General features: G+C 51.7%; 1 protein-coding gene across 3 annotated transcripts in view; it reads right to left on the bottom strand.

Moving 5' to 3' along the window:
* Positions 1-649: 649 nt before the first annotated feature.
* AACS (acetoacetyl-CoA synthetase) overlaps positions 650-21,097 on the bottom strand; it is a 57,329-nt gene continuing 36,881 nt past the window's right edge. The window contains exons 9-19 of one of the 3 annotated variants that reach the window (XM_025267816.2): positions 20,875-20,955; positions 19,637-19,761; positions 14,654-14,718; positions 14,407-14,529; positions 12,644-12,757; positions 11,840-11,965; positions 9,065-9,134; positions 8,451-8,509; positions 7,449-7,651; positions 2,791-2,966; positions 650-851 (exon numbers count right to left, since the gene is read on the bottom strand). In XM_025267816.2, coding sequence (XP_025123601.2) covers positions 2,829-2,966; positions 7,449-7,651; positions 8,451-8,509; positions 9,065-9,134; positions 11,840-11,965; positions 12,644-12,757; positions 14,407-14,529; positions 14,654-14,718; positions 19,637-19,761; positions 20,875-20,955 — 1,104 coding nt within the window. In that variant the 3' untranslated portion in view covers positions 650-851; positions 2,791-2,828. Of the gene's footprint in view, positions 852-2,274; positions 2,417-2,777; positions 2,967-7,448; positions 7,652-8,450; positions 8,510-9,064; positions 9,135-11,839; positions 11,966-12,643; positions 12,758-14,406; positions 14,530-14,653; positions 14,719-19,636; positions 19,762-20,874; positions 20,956-21,097 lie in introns of those variants that run through there. The other 2 variants (XM_044930291.1, XM_025267815.2) reach the window with 2 other exon arrangements.

Genomic DNA, 21,097 nt, shown 5'->3' with positions numbered 1-21,097 from the left:
CTAATGCCTCCAGAAGGAACAGTGCCTGCTGACACTGATTTCAGCCCAGTGAGACCTGCCTTGGATCCCCAGAACTATAAATTCGTGCTTTTTTAAGTGTGTGGTAATTTGTTCCAACAGCAACAGCAAACTAAAACTGGCATTCTTCGGAGATATGGCCAGTTCTGTCCAGACCACTGCAATAAAGTAAGTCACATGAGCTTTTGATTTTCCAGCGTGAATAAAGATTCATGCTCAGTCGTGTCTCTTTGTGATCCCATGGACTGTAGCCCGCCCAGACAAGAATACTGGAATGGGTTGCCATTTCCTCCTCCAGGGGATCTTCCTGACCCAGGGATCAAACCCATGTGTCCCGTGTCTCCTGCATCGCAGGCAGATTCTTTACTGGCTGAACCATCGGGGAAGCCCTCGAACAAAGGTTGTTTTCACTATATCGTAGTCTGTTAAACTGTGTGATAGCATTATGTCTAAATAATAATCCATGTACCTTAACTAAAAAATACTTATGGCTAAAAAATGCTAACTGTCTGAGCCTTCAGCAAGTTGTCATCTCTTTTGCTGGTGGAGGGTCTGAAGTCCTGGGAGAATTACCAAAACGTGACACAGAGACACGAAGTGAGCAAACAGGACCAACTGATTTGCTCAGTGCAGGGTTGTCACAAACCTTCAATCTGTTAAAAAAAACAAAAACAAAAACCACAGTATCTTCGAAGCACAATAAAACAGCTTACAATAAAAGGAGGTGTACAGGGATTTCCCTGGTGATCCAATGGTTCAGACTTCGCCTCCCATGCACGGGGTGTGGGTTCGATCCCCGGTCAGGGAGCTTAAGATCCCACATGCCTTGTGGCCTAAAAAAAAACAAAACATAAAACAGAAGCAAAATTGTAACAAGTTTAATAGTTTAAGTCCATCTCAAAAAAAAAAAAAAAAAAACCTTGAAAAAAAGAGGTCTGTACACAAACATAATAGGCCTAGCTTAAAAACTCTACCAGCTCTCCAGACTCACCCCGCCTCCCCAGTGCAACACCCGCCTCCCCCACAGCAAGCGGCAGCCTGGGGCCACAGACTCACCCCGCTCCCCCAGCACAACACCCGCCTCCCCCACAGCAAGCGGCAGCCTGGGGCCAGTTCTGGCCCCTGAGACATACGCAGGTGTGCACTGGGTGTTGTTTCCAGAAAAACCATTGTTTTGATGATAAAGGCTGAAAAGGGACAGGCTTTTGGCCTCTCACCCAGTCCTCATCTTGCCTGGGACACAGATGGGAGGCTGGAGGTGGGCAGCCCCATGGAGGACAGTGGAGCCCAGGAGATGGAGCAGCTGGGCCCCTTCAGCCCCTACACCCACTCAAGAACAGCCTGCTTTCAACCTCCCATGACATGAGAAACATAAGCCCTGCTGGGCCCGGCCTGGATGCTATGGCACAGAGCCAGACACCATCCAAGGGACACACGTGTGGTCTTGAAAAGGTGAAGGAGTGCCAACCAGAACCCCGGCGGCTCTGAGCTCCAGCAGAGTCCAGGGTGAGCATGTCCTCCCTTCTGGGGTGTGACCTCATGTTGCGAAGGGCTCTGGGGCCATTTGATCACCAGGCAGGTCCACTACATACCAGGGGCCCAGGACACGCTCCCACCATCTGGACCAAACATCTTGCTGGCCCATCAACACCAGCTTGACACCCTCAGATCCAGCACCCACTGCAGAGAACACACGAGCATGCCTGTGTGTGCCTATATACATATATGTTTATTGCATTAAATGCCTCGTAGCAATCTGCCCTGTTTTTATAATCCACAAGAGAAAAAGGGTTCAAGAAAGTTTTCCACTGTGCTCAGTTTTAAAAAATACAAAAATGAACATTATGATGACAGGAGAGTGTTAAGAGGCCGAACTGACAAGTACATTCAAAAGTACATCTGGCTGCTGGTGTGCGGGTCCTGGGCCCTCGGACGGGGCTGTGCAGTGAAGCCATGTCCCTCGAAGCCCAGCAGCTCTGCCTTGGCAGGACCTGGGTGACCCACCACCTGGGACTTGCCCACATTCCTGAGTGACACCCCTCATGGGGTGGACATTACCCACACCTTCAAACGCTCATATACCACACACTTAATTAACATTAAAAACATTTAAACCACTCAAAAATCCATGAAATAAAGAGATCCTATTAAAACATGAAACCCAGTCATTCTCTAAAGGCAACTGGAGCTCTCTGTCTGCCGAGGGGTGCCAGGGCTGGGGTAACACACGGCTGCCCCAGGAGCTGCCGGGATTCCATCTGTGACACACAGGTGGGACAGCGGTTGGACCAGGTGCTGACGGTCTGCTGTGAGATGCTGTAAAGTCACCCTGGGACGGGTCCCCTGATGGGCAACACACCACAGTAGCCAGACGGGCCCTGAAGGACGGCAGCCAGAGCTGGGAGAAGATCAAGGGGAGAAAGAGATCAACATGGACCACAGCATAAGGCTGCAAGCTGGCTGATCCCCAGAGCTGAGCTGACACAGGATGCCCACCAGCCCTGGACAGGGGACCGGGCATCAGCCGTAATGGCACACACACAGGTGACCCCAGCTCATCCCTGCAAGTATGCAAAAACACACACCCTCCAGGATCACTGAAGGTCAGGATCCCGCAACGGTGGGCAAAGACTCGGGAACCCACCAAATGCACCAAATGAACCTGCGGGACAGAGAATGGTTCTTCCCTGGGCCTACGGACTTGGCTTGAACCCCTTTCCAAAGAGTCGTAGGTTTCTAAGGAATTTCTTGAATGTACAAAAATGACGGTACAGGCGCATGTGGCTGAGGGACATGCTGGCCAGCTCGGCTCAAAAGTCCTGCAGCTGAGGGATGTCCCGGTACAACTCCAGGGTCTCGGGATTCGAGAAGGCCCCTCGGTGCTCCACCGTCTTCCCAGCGATGATCTGCTTCACAGCCACTTCCACCTTCTTGCCGTTGAGGGTGTACTGCCAGTGGGGAGTAGGCAGGGGAGCAAACAGAAAGACTGTTTAGACCCAAAGAGGAGGGACTTCCGTGGCAGTCCAGCGGCTAAGACTCTGCACTCCCAATGCAAGGGACCCAGGTTCGATCCCTGGTCAGGGAACTAGATCCCACATACTGTAACTAAGACCCAACACAGCTGAATAAATCAATCATTAAAAATAAATATTAAAAAAAAAAGAATCCTAGAACATCCTTGGTGGTCCACGAGTTAAGACTTCACCTTCAATGCAAGGTGTGTGGGTTCAATCCCTAGTCAGGGAGCTAGGATCCCACATGCCTCAGGCCCCCAAAAGAGCAAAACATCAAATAGAAGCAATATTGTAACAAAGTCAATAAAGACTTTAAAAATGCTCCACATCAAAAATCTTAAAGGAAAAACAAAGAGAACCCAAAAGGGAAAAAAAATTCCTTAGCTCTGATATCTGGGTACATCCAAGCCAAAAAGACCATGACCCGAAACTCTGAAAGCAAGTCTTTCTCAGGGGGTGACTGGGCAAGTTCCTTAACCCAGGTTTATCTCCTCAAATGTAGAATGGGACCACAGCACCCCACCCAGTCTGTGAGTTCATGGGCACACGGCTCTTGGGTGTGACTATAACACTGCATTTTCATTATTTGTATTTGCTTCTTATACTGTGTTATAATAGAAAGGCTAGCTTATTCCACGACTGGACTGGCTTCCTGTGGTTCCATCCCTAATCACTAAAAAGTGAGCGTCATCCAAGAGCCTCTAGAAACTTCCACCCCATCTTCCCCCAGAACCGTCATCTGAATGAATGGGACACTGCTTTTCCTATAATCAGACTCTCTCCAAACGTTCAAAGCTCCCTCCGAAATTCATAGCATGTGTGTTTCATCTTTAACTCCAATGGGCATTTGGCAGCCATGCTGGCATGTTTAGGGGCCAAGAATATTCTGGAACAAATACAGTTCTTTAATAAAGCTGCCAGTGCTCTGATCTCTCCCTGCACTGGCACGTTTCCTTCTTTTTAACCTGAAATGTAATTAAAATTTATTCACTGAAAACCTCTGTCAACGTGTGAACTAATTACGGATCTGAATGTAGGCTTACGAGGGACTGCCTGTCACTGGGGTGCCGTCAATCCCTCTCGCCCAGAAATGCAAGCGTCTCGTGCGCTTTCTGTGCTTCTAAGCGCTAAAGCCCCAATAACGGCTCATGGGAGCTAACAACTTACATCTTCCATCGGCTGACAAAATAAACAAGGTGTTGTTTTAGAAGAAATTCCGCTCCTGCTTCCTGGTGAGAAGGGCAGGAGGGAAGCAGAAGTTCCCCCAGCTCCTGCTGGAACCCCTCCTCTCCCCCACCCAGGAGGTAAGTCAGAGCCTCCAGTCAGGATGGGCCAGTACGCCAGCCGTGACCAGGGATGAAGACCTGCTGGGACCGGGCCTTCCAGCCAGACAGGGCTTCAGATGCCCACTTACATTTCCCTAGGTGCGACCAGATCCCCAGCTGGGACTTTGGCCATGGCCAGCCCCAAGTGCCATGGCCCAGCAAGATCCTCTACACCAGCCCGGTGACACAGGATGAATCTTCTCCTAAGTGCTTCAGTAGTTTGGACCACAGGGATCTGAGAATATGAGGGTGCCTGTAAAATCTCCAGGGACCCTAAACATGACCTCATGGGCCAGGAGTCATGACCCCACAGGAAGACAGAGCAGGAGAGAGCTGAGCTGGGTGCCTGAGAGTAAGCAGACAAGAGCCTGGCTGAGGACGGAAAAATAGGCTGGGGTCTTCCTCCATTTCCAATAAATCGCTCCCCTAGTCTCATGAGCAGATCAGTTCAGTTCAGTTCAATTGCTCAGTTGTGTCCGACTCTTTGCAACCCCATGGACTGCAGCACGCCAGGCCTCCCGGTCTATCATCAACTCCTGGAGTTTACTCAAACTCATGTCCATCAAGTCAGTGATGCCATCCAACCATCTCATCCTCTGTCGTCCCCTTCTCCTCCTGTCTTCAATCTTTCCCAGCATCAGGGTCTTTTCAAATTAGTCAGTTTTAAGTATCAGGTGGCCAAAGTATTGGAGTTTCAGCTTCAGCATCAGTCCTTTCAATGAATATTCAGGACTGACTTCCTTTAGGATGGACTGGTTGGATCTCCCTGCAGTCCAAGGGACTCTCAAGAGTCTTCTCCAACACCACAGTTCAAAAGTATCAATTCTTCAGCTCTCAGCTTTCTTTATAGTCCAACTCTCACATCCATACATGACTACTGGAAAAACCATAGCTTTGACTAGACGGACCTCTGTTGGCAAAGTAATAATGTCTCTGCTTTTTAATATGCTGTCTAGGTTGCTCATAGTTTTTCTTCCAAGGAGCAAGTGTCTTTTAATTTCGTGGCTGCAGTCACCATCTGCAGTGATTTTGGAGCCCCCAAAAAATAAAGTCTCTCACTGTTTTCATTGTGTCTCCATCTATTTGCCATGAAGGGATGGGGCCAGATGCCATGATCTTAGTTTTCTGAATGTTGAGTTTTAAGCCAACTTTTCCACTCTCCTCTTTCACTTTCATCAAGAGGCTCTTTAGTTCTTCGCTTTCTGCCATAAGGGTGGTGTCATCTGCATATCTGAGGTTATTAATATTTCTCCCTACCATCTTGATTCCAGCTTGTGCTTCATCCAGCCTGGCATTTCACATGATGTATTCTGCATATAAGTTAAATAAGCAGGGTGACAATATATGTCAAGGAGCCTTGACGTACTCTTTTCCCAATTTGGAACCAGTCTGTTGCATGACCAGTTCTAACTGTTGCTTCTTGACCTGTATACACATTTCTCAGAAGGCATGTCAGGTGGTCTGGTATTCCCATATCTTTAAGAATTTTCCAGTTTGTTGTGAGCCACACAGTTAAAGGCTGCATGAGCAGATACAGAATGGGAATTCACCATTCTGACAGCAATGGTGACAGCAAGTTCACCATTCTGACAGCTTTTCTTCATTCTCAACAAAATAAAGGCCAAGGGGACGATCAGAGTCTAGTTCTCCAAAGTGTTTCGGATGCAGACAGAACCTGATCCGCTGAAGGGATACCTGAGACCCTCACCAGGGAAAGTCAGTGAGTGACACTGACTCAAGAAGTCCCTTCTCATTTCCTGGCCGGTCCAGTGGTTAGGACTCTGTGCTTCCAGTGCAAGGTTGCAGTGGGTGGGGATTTGATCCCTAGTTGGAGAACTAAGATCCCACATGCTGTAAGGTGCAACCAAAGACAAGAAAAAAGAAGTCTCTTCTCTCCCTGAGAACCACTGTCCCCACTGTGTCACCAAGAGTCACCCACTGAGGGACTTTCCTGGTGGTCCAGTGGCTAAGGCTCCATGCGTCCAACGCAGGGGGCCTGGGTTTGATCTCTGGTCAAGGAATTAGACCTTACACGCTGCAACTAAGACCTGGTGCAGCCAAATAAATAAATAATAAAAATAAATATTAAGGAGAGAAAAGAGTCACCCACTGAGAGAAACAGAGAACTTCCAGGTCACAGGGCCCTTCCTACACATTACCAAAGTGGAGAATAAATGTGTGGATGGTATAAAAAGCTCTGGTTCTAACCGTACCTCACATCCCCACTGGATGGCTCAGTGGGTAAACCATTCACCTACAATGGTGGAGACGCGGGAAGATCCCCTAGAGGAGGAAATGGCAACCCACTCCAGTATTCTTGCCAGGACAATCCCATGGACAGAGGAGCCTGGCAGGCTACAATCCATGTCGTCTCACAAGGTTGGACACAACTGAGCACCCACAAGCAAGCAAGCACATCCCCACTCCTAACGTGAAGACTCTCCATCCCCTGGGGACCCAGTTAACCTGCTCCCACCCCCTATACCCATGAACACCCATGAACAATACAAGCTTGGCTCACCGGTACACTTGATGTACTGTGTGTGTACCCATGCATACAGGTGTGTGCACACACACAGGGCAGTCTCCTCTCTATGCTGACAGAGGCATTGGTTTTGTAAGCAAGGCAAGTTAAAGCTGTGATCTGATCTCCTCCCCCACTGAGAGCCTAAACAGAGTACAAGGCAAGGGAGGAGGGCTGCTTTCTGGAGATGTGCCTCTAAATAGATTCAAATCTTCTTTCTGCAGGCCAGAACTAAAAATTAAAAGGCAAGAGCAACAGCACCCCAGCGGCTCTTTAAAAAGTTAAAATTAATTTTCACATTAATAATTTGAGAACACACTAAAACCACACTGGGGAAAAACCAGTTGGTCAGGCCGGGCTGGGCCTGCTTACCCTCTGAAAACCAGTGTTTAGCAGAAGTTGCCTTACATGCAATTTACGAGGGGTTAAAAAAAAGAGAGAGGGATGGCAGAAAAGAAAAAACGATGGGGACGGGGTTGCCAGGCAACATGGAACAACTATATATAAAACATGAGCAAGCGTCTAGCTGAGTGCTCCAGAAGCAGGGGAGCTCTTAGGGGGCCCTACCGGGATGCCCTGCGTCTCCAGAATGAGGCTGGGCACGTGCCGGGCAGACAGGCCGAGGCGGATGGCCTCACGGATCCGCTTCACCAGGTCAGGCCGGAAGGTGTGGCCGGAAGCCATCTTCAGGAAGAGGATCACCCTCTCCTCCCCGTCCTTGTTGTATTGCGGGACACACAGGCTGTCCAGCACCTCCTCGAAGGCTTCCACTGTGGAGACAGGGCGAGGGACAGGGCCTCGCTCTCACATCATCCCACCCTGACAGGGACCGCCGTCGCTTCCTCCAGCCCCCACCCTGGGGAAGAGCTTCTGGGGAACAGGTGGAAGGACACCCATCACCAGCAGAGAGCCGCAGCTCATGCTGGAAGGGTTGACGTCTTACAGGGAGCTGTGCACGCTTACTTCCTCAATTACAAATTTAAAAAGAAAAGGAAGCAAGCACCTTGGTGGGGACTCCAGCTCTGGAAGAAAGGCTGGAATCATAGGGATCAAGATTCCATCCTGGCTGCACAGCCCTGACGTGACCTTGGGGCTCTGACATCCCTATGAGGCTGCCTCCCTGGGAGGCTGACTCCGTGGCTTTGGTGGGGGCATTTTGAAGGCCCATGGGTAACTCTGTTGTGCACTGTCTTTATCTGGTGCTGAATAGTGCTGTGTGACCTTCAACAATCACACAACTTCTCTGTGCATCTTTCTTCAGCCACAAAGAGTAGACACAGACGACCAACCCCACAGAGCTCACCATGAGGCTAAGACATAATGGAGTGGGGCCGGGCCATGGGACCTTAAGAAGCCCATCTTGAGGTTTTACAAGCTACAGGCAGCGTGGGACGAGGCATGTTCTAGGAAGAAGGACAAGCTCATACATGCCTACTCTCACAACCAGAGGCAAATGGGCCAGTTATGCCAAAAGGTGGGATCTTTGGAGAGCAGGCTCCCTGCTAGGACCCTTCTTCCTTCCCTCCTGGATGACCTGAGAATTATTTCAGGAGAAAGGAAAATGCTCACCAATGTTATAGATTTCCGAGCTGCCGAATCGCACTCCACTGGGGTTGAGCGTGCCATCGCTGCAAAGAAAGAGGAGGTCATGAACACACGGTGGCTCCTGAGTGAGGCCAGTTGTGCGGGCTGGGGGACAGTCAGCCCCTTCCCACAACACCACCATGTCCACCCTGTCCTTGCCGGCTGCCTCCCCAGCTTCTGATCCTGACCAACCTTCTCCCTCTAAACTCAAAGCTAGACATCAAGGGGTCCCCTTGTGTGGGAGCATCCGCCACCTCCTGCCCTTCACACCTGTACAAGTACCCCTCTCCCAGGTGTGGACGCCGCAGCACCCCCACACTCCCACTCTGGGAAGGGCCATAGCTTCTGCAGACAGATGCAGGCTTTACATCTGCCAAAGCCCTCGTCCCCACCCTGCAAAGCCCCCCAATCCACCATTTTGGGGCTCAGAAATGCGGATCAGGCCAGACCCGCCCTCTAGAAGCTGACACAGGAAGGGCCCAGATGGGGTACAGTCAGCCCACTCCCAGACTGAGCCAGTGGAGCCCAGGATGCAGGAAGCACCCCCCACTCCCTAGGTGGTCTGCAGGGGACAGAAGCCAGGTCTGCAGACCCCTCACCTTCGGCCCAGCATGACGATTCCCCCGGTCTTGGGATTTATCCTGCAGTAGTCACCGTGTGCCCAGACACCTGCGGGGAGGCAGAGGGGGTGGTCACCCTGAGGGAGGCATGGACAGATGCCTGAGGTACATATGACAGAAATGTAACTCTTATCGACAGAGCCGAGGCCCAAAAACAGGTGTGATGTGGGGCTGGGGGCAGAACTGAACTAACAGTTCTCACCCCCAAAGGCACGCCTCCTAGTGGAGTCCACCCTACACCCAGTTCTGAGATGCAGCGGTGCGTGAGAAACGCCACTCCTGCAGGCACCATTGAGGAACTGACGGGCTGAGACCAACGCCAGCAGTGAGAATGTGAAGGGGACACTAAGCAGGTCAGTGAAGCTTCAAGGCGGGCCTCTGAGAAGAGGGTGGGAAAGTACAAGCCCCAGCGTAGGAAGAGAGGGTAGCCTGGGGCAGCTGACGGAGCAGGTCTGGAGGAGTCAGGGCCCATCTCGGAACAGAATAAAGAGAAGCAGCAGGACTGGGCAGGGGGCTACTATTCCAGTCCCAGTAATGGAAGCCTGAAGTAAGGCACCAGCCACGTGGACAGAGACTTAACCTGCAGAAAAACCCAGGGTGCACAGAGGGCGGAAGAGGAGGAACAGGGGGACACTGACACCGTGTGCCCTGAGCCGTCCCGTGTGGCCGGCAGCGTACACCTGGGCCCTGGGCTGGTGATGTTCAAGGAGAGGCCCTCGTCCTGGGCACAGCAGAAGAACAGACCCAAGGGGGCTGGTCAAAGAGAAGCCAAGCCTCACGTGGGAACTGCCAGGAAGAGGCCTCCCTCCTTGGGCTAACACAGCCAGCCCAGGACCGGCCCCACAGTAGAGGCAGCGCTCCAGGTGTGAATACCTGAGAGCATGGCCCCACTGGCTCTGCACAGCTTGCAGGCAGCAGCCTGGCCTCCTGAAATAAGCCCCAGAGTTCCTGTGATCCACAAAGAGAAAACAGCAGATAAAACTGGCTCAGGGCCTTCACGGACACCATCTCATCCCTCCCAATTCTTAGCACAGTTTCTGACTCTTAAGCGCTAACCCAATCAGCCTGAGACTGGAATGAAATGACTGAAGTTCAACCTATGTCCGTCCTGACCGTGACCTGTAGCTTCAGATCTCTTTATCTTATCTGCCCTTGTTTCTTCATATTTATTCATATATCCCACCTATTTCCAGAAAGTATTTGAGGAAGCTACCTATCAAACCAACTGTATGATGGGATGATCGAAAGAATCCGAAACTGCACAGGGGTGAGAGGATGGCTCCAACAAAGCAATGATGGCAGCTCTGAGCTTCCTGGCAGCCAAGGCAAAAATGGAAATATCACAAGTCACAGGGTCTTCATTTTACCCAAGAAGGAATTTCAACGCTTCAAAAATAAACATTTTTCTGGGACTTTCCTGGCTGCCCAGTGGTTAAAACTCTGTGCTTCCACTGGAAAGGGAGCAGGTTCCATCCCTGGTCACGGAACTAAGATCCCACAAACCATGCGGCGTGGCCAAAAGGAAAAAAAAAAAGGCTTTTTATGAAATTAATCCTGAAGAGACATCTATCATGTAAACCCTTGTATACGTAACAAAAAGTGACAGTGAAGACAGCTTTCAGGGAGCAGTGTACTGAGCAGAAGATGAAGAGATGTCATTTCTTAGATGAGTCTTCGAGCTGAGGTTCTAATCCTTCCCTTAGACAGGAGCTTTGACTCTTCAGGATCATGAGGAACATGTCTCTCCCTCCTCCTCCCTCTCTATTCTGCCTTAGTATGTCACAACAGCTACACCCTGGCAGGATCCGAGGTGGGGCTTAAACACAGCAGGCATCCAGTAAGGACCAGGCCACACAGGCGGGGGATGTTCCTGCTAACTCACATGGGAGGTGCTATGCTGGGTACAATAGCTTTCAGATGGGACGTTACATGGGGACACGCAAGGCTGAGCAGAGAAATAAGAGGGATCGGTGGCACTTTCTACCCCTGACAGTCACCTGCCACTTTCTGATTCTCCACATGTGGTTTACACAAAATCAAATCACCTTTCTAGACACTGAAGAGAGCAAGTACTTGGTATATAACTCTGGAGCAGAATGCTTGCTAAATTATGAATTATATAGCAGCAATAACTCAAGGTTGCTTATGAAATAAGATAAGGAGGAGGCAGGGATCAGAGCTTTAAATAAAGAGACTTCCCAGCTCAGGGGCAGGGCGCCGCTCCAAAGATGAGCGAAGAGGGCAGCCTGAGTGAGTGACGGGCCTGAAATTAATTATCCCACTGCAAAAGCTCTCTTCTCCCATTACCTCCATAAGGACTGGATGATGGGGTGTGAGACAGCGGAGACCCCAGCCAGACACCTATTGCACAGGCATCTCTCCCTGAATAGGCACACAAGTCAGGGTAAGCGAGCAGCGACCACCACCCCCACCCCCAGCCCTGGCCCTACACAGGCAAACAAGCGGCTCATGCCAGCTCCCAGGTGCCGGGCTCAGGGCCAAGTGGCTGTGGGCACGGAGAATGTTAAGAGTACACTAAACCCAGATCAGAGTTTCGTATGATGGCTTCAAGATGAAAGTGACAAGATACTGATCAAAAATTCATCATCACCCCTCTGGTGGAAGGAGCCAGGAGCGGCCTCACCAGGTTTCAGCAGGGAGAGGGCTGGCAGGGGGAGGGTGCATCCAGAATTAGACCCCGAAGGCCCAGCCCAGGAGGGAATCTGGGCGGCTCCGCCTGCATCCTCGACCCACCTGGGAACTTGGAGAAGTACGCTTTCCGGTACTTGCTGCCATTCTCATCATTCCAGAAGTGCGTGGGCTGGCAGGGGAGCGGTTTGGTGCACACCAGCTCACCACTCTCACCCCACACGGCCTTTCCTGGTTGGGGAGGCACAACAGGAACACTGAGCACATACCACGGCCACACCTCGGCGCTCCTTCTCTCCTTTTTAAAACTACAAGCTATTATGCAGTATTTTAGACACACACAAAGCTACAGAGCTGGTCCCACCACCCTGCCCATCCCTCCGACATCACCGAAAGCCATGCTAATCCCTCCCCACACAACTCTCCCAAATCTCTCTCTCTGGAACACTGTATTATTCCCTTGTGTGTATTAATACTTTTACTACATCCATGTGCGTCTGAATAACGTCATTTTGTGTGTTTCCAAACTCCGCACGGATGGCGGCACGCTGCCCCTTGTGCTGCATCTGACCCTGTGTCCTCATCAAGGTCAGGATGTGAGGCCGTTGGTGGGGCGGCCTCAGCAGTGTTTCCAAAACTCAGATGCCCACCTTGCGTGCCGAGCACCTGGTCCTCCGTCTATGCTCCAAACCAACACCTATTCCTCTGCTTCAGGCTGAAGGCAGATAGGGGGCCAGTGGGGGTTAAACCAGGCTCAGAGGCCAGCAGTCTGGAAGTGTTGGTGGGGAGGGGCAGACCCTCAGAGGGGGCAGTTTTGGAGAACTGTCCCCCAGCAAAGCTATACATCCAAGTGCACCCGGGTGACCACTCACGCCTCGTCACAAAGACAGAAAGGGTTTGGGCCATCACCTTGCTCATTCCATGCCTCCACAGCCATGCCTAGGTTCCGAGCCTGAATCTCCCCTTTGTACACAGGAATGGATGGATTCTGGCCCATGAAGCAGGAGACGATGTCGGTGCCACCTGCCAGCGAAAGGAGATCCAGGATTTACAAGACCGAGACCAATTTTTCATCGGTGAACCCTCCAGGAGCAAAGAGCCTGCAGGACAACCTCTCCGACTCTGTCTCCAGACAGTTGAGCTTCTTTTCAGGGAAAGAACAGGGAGGTTATTCAGAAACTGGCACAAACCTCCTGGGTCTGGGTGGTTTATTTATTTATTTATTTTTGACCAGGACTTCCTGCTGGAGGAGAAACCAGTGAACGACCTCCTGTGGTCACACTGAAATCTGAGACTGAGGTTCATGGAAGATTGAAGTGTGGCCTGTTAGAACCGCCCGCAGGCACTGCCGCGGAGATGGGTCATGTGCAAAGGCTCTTTGCTGTGGCTCACATTCACTTAATCACCCGAGAAGCAGAAAACCTGCGGTCCCAGGAGGGTGAGTCTCACGTGAGAGGCAATGTGCCGGATGGGAAACACTCTGATTTCAGAAAGGAGCTTGATAGGGAGTCAGACTCTGGGTGCCATCAGGAGGGAATGGCATTAACCCCCAGACCTGGACAACCACCCCCTTGACAACTGTCCCCTAGGGCGGGCACCCGGGGAGGGCAGGGCCCCACATGATTGCAGGACGGGATGTCCTGAGGGCAGAGACATGCAAGGGGCCCACCCAGGTGCACGGTGGAGGCAGATGGCAGCCCAGGGAGGAAAGTGGGGAGGGTGTGAGAGGGGGTCACCCAAGGAGCCCACGACTCTGTCCCTTCCTAGACTCGACGATCCAGACACTGGCTGATGCTTCTCACAAAAACGGAGAATTGTGTTCACTGCAGTGACCAGCAAGGTTGGACCAGCCCCCAGGGCCCCAAGGAGGCACAAGGGCGTGAGCAGAAGTGTTGCTTCCTCTGCTTCAGGATCAGAGCTGGGTTCACTGGACAGGGGTGGGAGGACCAACTGAGATCCTAATAGGCGTGCTGCCCTGAGATGGGCTGGGCTGGCCTGGGAAGATGACCCTGTGCCCACACGACCACCACATCCCTGCCCACCAGGCAGGATCTGGGGAGGACCAGGGGATGGGATGGGGATGGTGGGGAAACTCTGGCTCTGGAACAACAGAACCAGGTCTGAATCCCACACTGGGACTTCCCTGGTGGTTCAGGGGCTAAGACTCTGCGCTCCCAGTGCAGGGGCCCCGGGTTCGATCCCGGCCGGGAACTAGATCCTGCATATGCTGCAACTAGCACCCAGCACAGCCCAACTAATAAATTTTGCTTTTTTTAAAATCCTACTCTGTACCCTTGCTAGCAGGTGGTCCTGGGTCAGTCACTTAGCACGCCCGAACTTCGTTTTCTCTTTTGTAAAGAAAATAGGCTCTACCAGAATCAGTCGTTTAGGATCTACGGTTACAACCGATGTGAGGTGCGTGTGTATATTTCCCACCCTGGCAAAGGTTCAGGAACTGCTAATTCCATGTCTGCAGCTTCTCCCTGGAACATAACTATCAAGAATCAGCAGCATCAACTGAGCACACCCTGCTGACTGTTTATCCCAACAGATTCAAGCTGGTGGGCTTGCTGGGTCAGAGGGTAAGCACACTGAGCGGCCAAGCCTGGTCCCCAAGTCCCCTGATCCTTCCAGAACCCTCTCTATGGCACAGGCTCATGATGGACTCATACCTGAGATGGAGCCCAGCAGGACGCTGCTCTTGATGCACCTGTAGACGTAGTCGTAGCTCTGGGCTTTCAGTGGGGAGCCGGTGGACAGGATCGTGTGCAGTGTCTGGAGACTGTGGGTTTCCACTAGAGCCAGAAGCATCGAGAGATTAGAGCCAAATCCGATGCCCTGTGCTGGCTTGCAGGAAATGGGTAACACAGCAGATCTGATTTCATTTCCAGGGATGGACGCACAGGGAGGCATGCTTACCTGGCCTCATGTCTTTCTCTTCAAGCACAGAGAGCCACTTAGCACCCGTTCCAAGGATGGTGATGCTGACGGAAAGAAAACACCAGAAACCCGTCAAGGCTCTTCCATATTGCAGGTAACCAAAGTTTTCTCCTATTAGTGACCCATTTAGAACAAGGCTGCAAAATCCAAGACACATCATTTTTCTGGACTAAACTTATACTTAATATTTAGTTGAAAGCAAGTCACGATACCTGTATTACTCTGGGGCCAGCAGTGACAGAGCACTTGGGCTCTCATTAACCTCTGGCTCTACTTAAAACAACTGTTTGTACATAAACCCACTATCTTTGGGGACACTTCCCTGGTGGTCTAGTGGTTAAGAATCTGCCTTCCAGTGCAGGGGACAAGAGTTCAATCCTTGGTCAGGGAACTAAGACCCCACATGCTGCAGGGCAACTAAGCTTGCACTACACAACTAGAGAAGCCTAGGTGCTGCAAGACTCTGAAAAAAAGATCCCTATCTTCCTAACCGTAGGGTGATCTCTTTCAGAGATCAAAGGAGGTCACAGAATCAAAACCCCTCAAATTCTGAGCTCACAAGATCATCTTCCAAGGAAATGGAGAGGGCTGCAGGAGCTTTTGTTAGAAGAGGTGCCATGCTTGGAATTGCTGACCCATCTTCTTCCCTTAAATCAGCTCATGTTCGTATGAAACTTACAAAACTGCTCCCCTTCTTTTTGAACATTTCAATTCTACACTCCTTTATTCTTCCCTGAGAATGACACATTGTGTGAGTTTAAGTATTGTGTTTTCTAGGAGAGACTGTTATTTAATGTTCTGCTTCCTTCCAGCAAGGCAGCCCTCAACATGAAAGCTCTAGCTTCCTAGGTAAAGGATGTTTTCTCCTGGGGGCCAAAGGAGGCCATAGAATCCAGGTCCCAGGACTTCCCTGACAGTCCAATGGTTAAGACTCCACGCTTCCAGTACAGGGGGCAAGGTTTCGATCCCTGGTCGGGGAACTAAGATCCTACATGCCATGTGGTGTGGCCAAAAAAAAAAAAAAAAAACTCCAGGTCTCATCTCTCCTCTCTGGGCAGTAAAACCTATCCGTTTACACCTGGCTGGCAAGATTCATCCCAAGGAGACAGCCACGCTCTGTTTCACGTTCAGAGGTAGAGACACATAGAATGCTGGGTGATTCAGGACTCACTGGGCTGGGAGGTGCAGAATCCACGGGGGCGGGAGGAGGTGAGGAGGGTCTCAAAGCTACTGTCTTTCACGCCTCCTCTCCCTTATTCTCTTCATTTCTCAGGGACACCCTGCCGCCACTAAAACCTCAGATGCCTCCTGGGTCGCTGCGCCCTAAGGATGGCTAGTTTGGAAGCTGTGAAGTTGTGGGGAGCAGGAAACATACTCAAGCCCCTCCACAGCCCCCCATCCCAGCTAATTTCATAAACTCAGATAGTATGAATAATTCCAGATCACCTCTGAAGATTAAGGTCTCAGCCACTTCAGGAATATCTGTATTTTAACAGAAGACCAGGGACCACCTCCAGCCACACGCACAGAGATCTCCAACCACCAACCACACATAGATTTCAGCTCATCCCCCATCTGCCCCCTGCCCAAAAACCAAGGGCTCTCTGTGGTCCTGAAGGGTGTTTAATTCACAGGAGTCCCTGCAAACCATGACCCTGGTTATGTGTAGAGACTGAGACAGCGTCCCCGGGGCCGGCCCACAGGCCTGCTTGCCTGAAGAAGCAGCAAGGCCTCCCCATCTGTCTCCAGGGCTTGCATAAGACGGCTTAAAAAACAGAGTTCACAAAGCGCAGGCGCCCTTACGTGGGTGCTCAACACTGTATTTTTAGCTAGTGAAGCTGGGAATCACCCCACGAGAAAACAAGGCAGCTCCCAGCTCGCAGGGTCAGGATCCAAGCCCCAGAGCCCTGCAAGGAGCCATACGCAGACAAGGTGCCACCAGCCTGAGCCCTGTCTCCTCTCAGGTGCCCTCAACTCCATGGTTTTTGGGGGGATCATGTAGCTCCCTCAACTCAAGTGCCCCAGTGGTATCTCGTTTCACTCAGAAAAAACCCACCCTGCAGATACAGCCCGGAAAGCCCTGGGGGCTCAGACTCCCGCCCTCATCACTCATCACCTCTCATCACGGTGCATCACCTCCCGCCCTGCCTCCCATATCCGGACCACAAGGGCCTCCTTCCAGCCTACCCAACATCCCCATCTTGGTCCCTTCTTTCTGTCCTCGGGGTCTTGGCACTTGCTGTTCCCTCAGCCTGGAACATGGGTCTCCCAGTCCTAAACATGAACTGCCTGCTCAGTTAAAACTTGGACAAAGACTTCAGAATTCTACCCTAACCCCAATCAGAATGTTCCTTGGGCTAGATTCAGGGAGCCTAGAAACACCCCAAAGAGGACAATCCATCCTTTAAGAGTCTTGTTCACATCGACAACATGATTGCTCAGTTATGAAACGTGTTAGTAAGCCTGTGAGCTGCCATGATGATAATCAACAAAGATTTTATCTCTAAATGTATGGACATTATTTCTTCCCCTCTCGCCTACCCTCTCGCCCATGTAGGCGGCTGGAGCACTGGGGTGTCCTTCACACACCCCTCACAGGTTGCCAGGTGGCACCTGCCTTGCTGAACCCAGCAAGTCAGCCCTCCCAGCCAGGAGAAAGGCCAGGTCAGAGGGGCCCGGAGGATCACCGAGGCCACAGCTCAGCCAGTGTCCAAGGCACAGATCAAACCAGGATGGAAGGCAGAGGCCCGGCACGTGCTTACTAACAGTCCACAGGGCTATGAACACATGCACACTCGCGTGTGCACACCTGCACACGATCACATGCCAGCACATACACACTCACTCACAGATGTGTGTGCTCTCCCACTCCCACTTACCTAGGCACATGTGTACACATACATGCATATACACAGGCACGTACATGCATACCTGCACACAATCAGATGCACACATTCATTCATTCACGGACATGCATGCTAACACACTGTCACACTCAAGTGCATATATGTTCACACTTGTGCACATATACACAATTTCACACTCAAGCTCATGAGACTCACACTTGTGCGCATATACATACTTTTACACTCGAGTACATATATGCTCACACTTGTACAGATATACACACAATTGCATATACTTAAACACATATATGCTCACACTTCTGCACATATACACATTCCCTCATCCACATGTGCACACAAACATACACTTCAGTTCAGTTCAGTTCAGTCGCTCAGTCGTGTCCGACTCTTTGCGACCCCATGAATCGAAGCACGCCAGGCCTCCCTGTCCATCACCAACTCCCGGAGTTCACTCAGACTCACGTCCATCGAGTCAGTGATGCCATCCAGCCATCTCATCCTCTGTCGTCCCCTTCTCCTCCTGCCCCCAATCCCTCCCAGCATCAGAGTCTTTTCCAATGAGTCAACTCTTCGCATGAGGTGGCCAAAGTACTGGAGTTTGAGCTTCAGCATCATTCCTTCCAAAGAAATCCCAGGGCTGATCTCCTTCAGAATGGACTGGTTGGATCTCCTTGCAGTCCAAGGGACTCTCAAGAGTCTTCTCCAACACCACAGTTCAAAAGCATCAATTCTTCGGCACTCAGCCTTCTTCACAGTCCAACTTTCACATCCATACACTTACTCACACTCAAAGTTGGATCTCCCGGGGTCCTTCAGCCTTCAACTTCATCAGCTCTAAGCCCTGTGGAGGTACATTTGTCCCTCCAATCTCTTCCTGTAACCCACACACACACTTCAGAAATGCCTCCACCTGCACCTGGCTTATAGGTATTAAGGGCGAAAATCTTCAAGTCGCCTAAGTTTCCAGGGATTTGATTAACCTTTTGCTGGAAACAATCTCATTAGGAAATAACCTTCCTTGCTCATATCGTGAGCCAAATGTCAGAATTTAAATATTACCCAGGCCAAAGTTATATTTAAAATATTAATGGCCAAGGATTTAAGAACATTTGTGGCTCATTCTGTTTCCCCAGCGCAAGCACTCAAATGTAACGTAATTAGACCGTTTCAGAGTGTGGCTGACTTCCGGGCCCCAGGAGCTCTGCCAGCTGCTGTATTCTCATTCCTGGAAACACGACCATTAGGCCAACAGTGACCACCAACCACAGCGGCGAGAATGCATCAGCCGGTGATGATTAATTCATCAGCCAACAAAGTGCTAATGAAACAGGGTCTTCTGACAGTTTCTAGATGGGGAGGGGGTTGGGGGATAAATGGGGCCACTTTGCCCTTCCCCTGATGTTCCACTTTAGCTGGCTCTGCCCCAGTCGTCAGGATGTGTGCCTGTCACTCTGTTAACAGGACTACGGGGAGGCGGAGATGCCGCCTGCAGCGCTGGCAGCAGGGCCTCTGAGCGCCCCGCTGAGTCCAGGAGACCCTCAAGGCACCGGCCGGCCCTGAGGGCGCGCCGCGAGGCGGCTGGCAAGGCCAAACACTGGGAGCTCTCCAGGGACGATCTGCCCTTCCCTGGATGAGAGGATCCATGCTATCTATCCCCTGACCAGGTTAGTACGTTCAGCCTGGATCACTCTCTCTCTCACCCCCGTGTGAAACGCGGCTCTAATAAACCCTTCTTCTGCCTCTCTTCTGAGTGCTCTGTAAGTTTTTAGAATCCAGAGTTCCAGAAATAAGACCATGTTCCCTTTCCTGGTGTCTGAGGTTCCAAAGCTCACCCCTGGGCCTGAAGTGGGAGGGAGCAGCCCCCTCCTCACTACACAGATCTGACTGGTCGGTCCCTGTTGGGGTGCCCACCCCTTCCCACCTCCTTGACAATTTCACCTGCCCTCAGCACCTACACGTCCTCACACAGCCCCCCACCAAGAGGGGAACGTGGACAGACAGGGGTGGGGTGTGGGGAGGGGGGTTGTCAAGCATTCCAGAGATGGCAGCAGACCCTCACAGCGGCCACCCCGCATCTGAGGTCCCAGGTACTTACCCGATCCTGTCGACCAGATCCCAGAGCACGTTGGGTGTCGGAACCAGCGGGGAGCCGTCATACAGGACCACAGCGGCCCCCGTGGCAAGAGCAGACACCACCCAGTTCCACATCATCCAGCCAACCTGGGGTGGACAGAAAGGAACACGTGTCAACTGAGTGCTGGACGGGCTCCTCTCGGCCCTGTCACTCAGCCTCTCACATCCCTAGAAACCATCTGATGCTGAGCCAAAGTTGCCAAGAACTGCCTGTCCAAATATGAGATGCCCTGAACTGGCAATTGCCCATCAAGAGTTGACAGCATGGATCAACATACACATGTACACGAAGACATGTCAGAGAACATCTGCAGCCTCGCTGGTGACAAGAGGGACTGAAGGTCACAGAGATGAGAGTGGTCACGTGCTGGGTGCTGGAGTGGCCCATCCACATTGGACATAGGGAACAGTGTCTGGCACCTGCAGCACCCTACAACCTCCAATAAATTCCTTTTCAGTTTGAACGAGTCAGAGTCCCTTTATGTTCCACAGGGCTAAGGACTGACCAGCCTCATGGCTGGTCTCTGCTAAGTTCCTGCCCCCTGCCCCCGGTTGAGCCACAGATTTCAGTCACGTGACTCTCCTCCCCACCTCTACAGGCTCAAGAAACTGAACTAACAGTCAGTCTCCTTTGTTTCTCTGGAATTCCCCAGTGGCAACCAAGGTCAACATAGGAGGATGGGCCAAGGTAAGGAGGGACCTTGGTGCCAATTCAAGGAGGCAGCCACCTGGGGGGAGAAGACAGTGGCAGAGGGAGAGACGGAGATCAACAGGGAAGGATCCCACAGCAAAGGCCACTTCTGCATGCAGCCTGGGGTCTGTGCACACAGACTGGGGTCTCGTGCACACAGCCTGGGGTCCACGCACACAGCCTGGGGTCAGATGCACGCAGCCTGGAGTCAGCTGACACAGTCTGGAGTCAGCTGCACACACCCTGGGGTCAACTGCACACAGCCTGGGGTCTCGTGCACACAGCCTGGGGTCCTGTGCACAGTCTGTGGTCAGCTGCACACAGCCTGGGGTCTCGTGCACACAGCCTGGGGTCAGCTGCACACAGCCTGGGGTCTCAAACACGCAGCCTGCAGCTTGAGCTGTACTTCTGACTACTGACACATGCCATGGGGGAGAAGTGAAAAGAAGAGTAATGATAAACGACCCCCTACCTGAGGAAACCAGAGCCCGCCCTGGGAGGGCACTCACCGTGGTATAATACAAGATGATGTCACTGCTGGTCATGTTGCCATGAAGAATGTGTTCCTTCAGGTGCTGGATGAGCGTCCCCTGGGGAGAAGCGAGTGAGCCAAGCAGCTTCCTCCAGGGCACAAAGGCTCGCACGGAATAGACACTTGGCCCCGGAGCAGGAGAGGTCAAGGAAGAGGCAGAGCTCTGACAGCCTTCCCGTGACAAGCAATCTCCCATCGCT

The sequence above is a fragment of the Bubalus bubalis genome, chromosome 17 (assembly GCF_019923935.1).
Source record: "Bubalus bubalis isolate 160015118507 breed Murrah chromosome 17, NDDB_SH_1, whole genome shotgun sequence".
NCBI lineage: Eukaryota > Metazoa > Chordata > Mammalia > Artiodactyla > Bovidae > Bubalus > Bubalus bubalis.
This window is presented reverse-complemented; position numbering and strand designations above follow the sequence as displayed.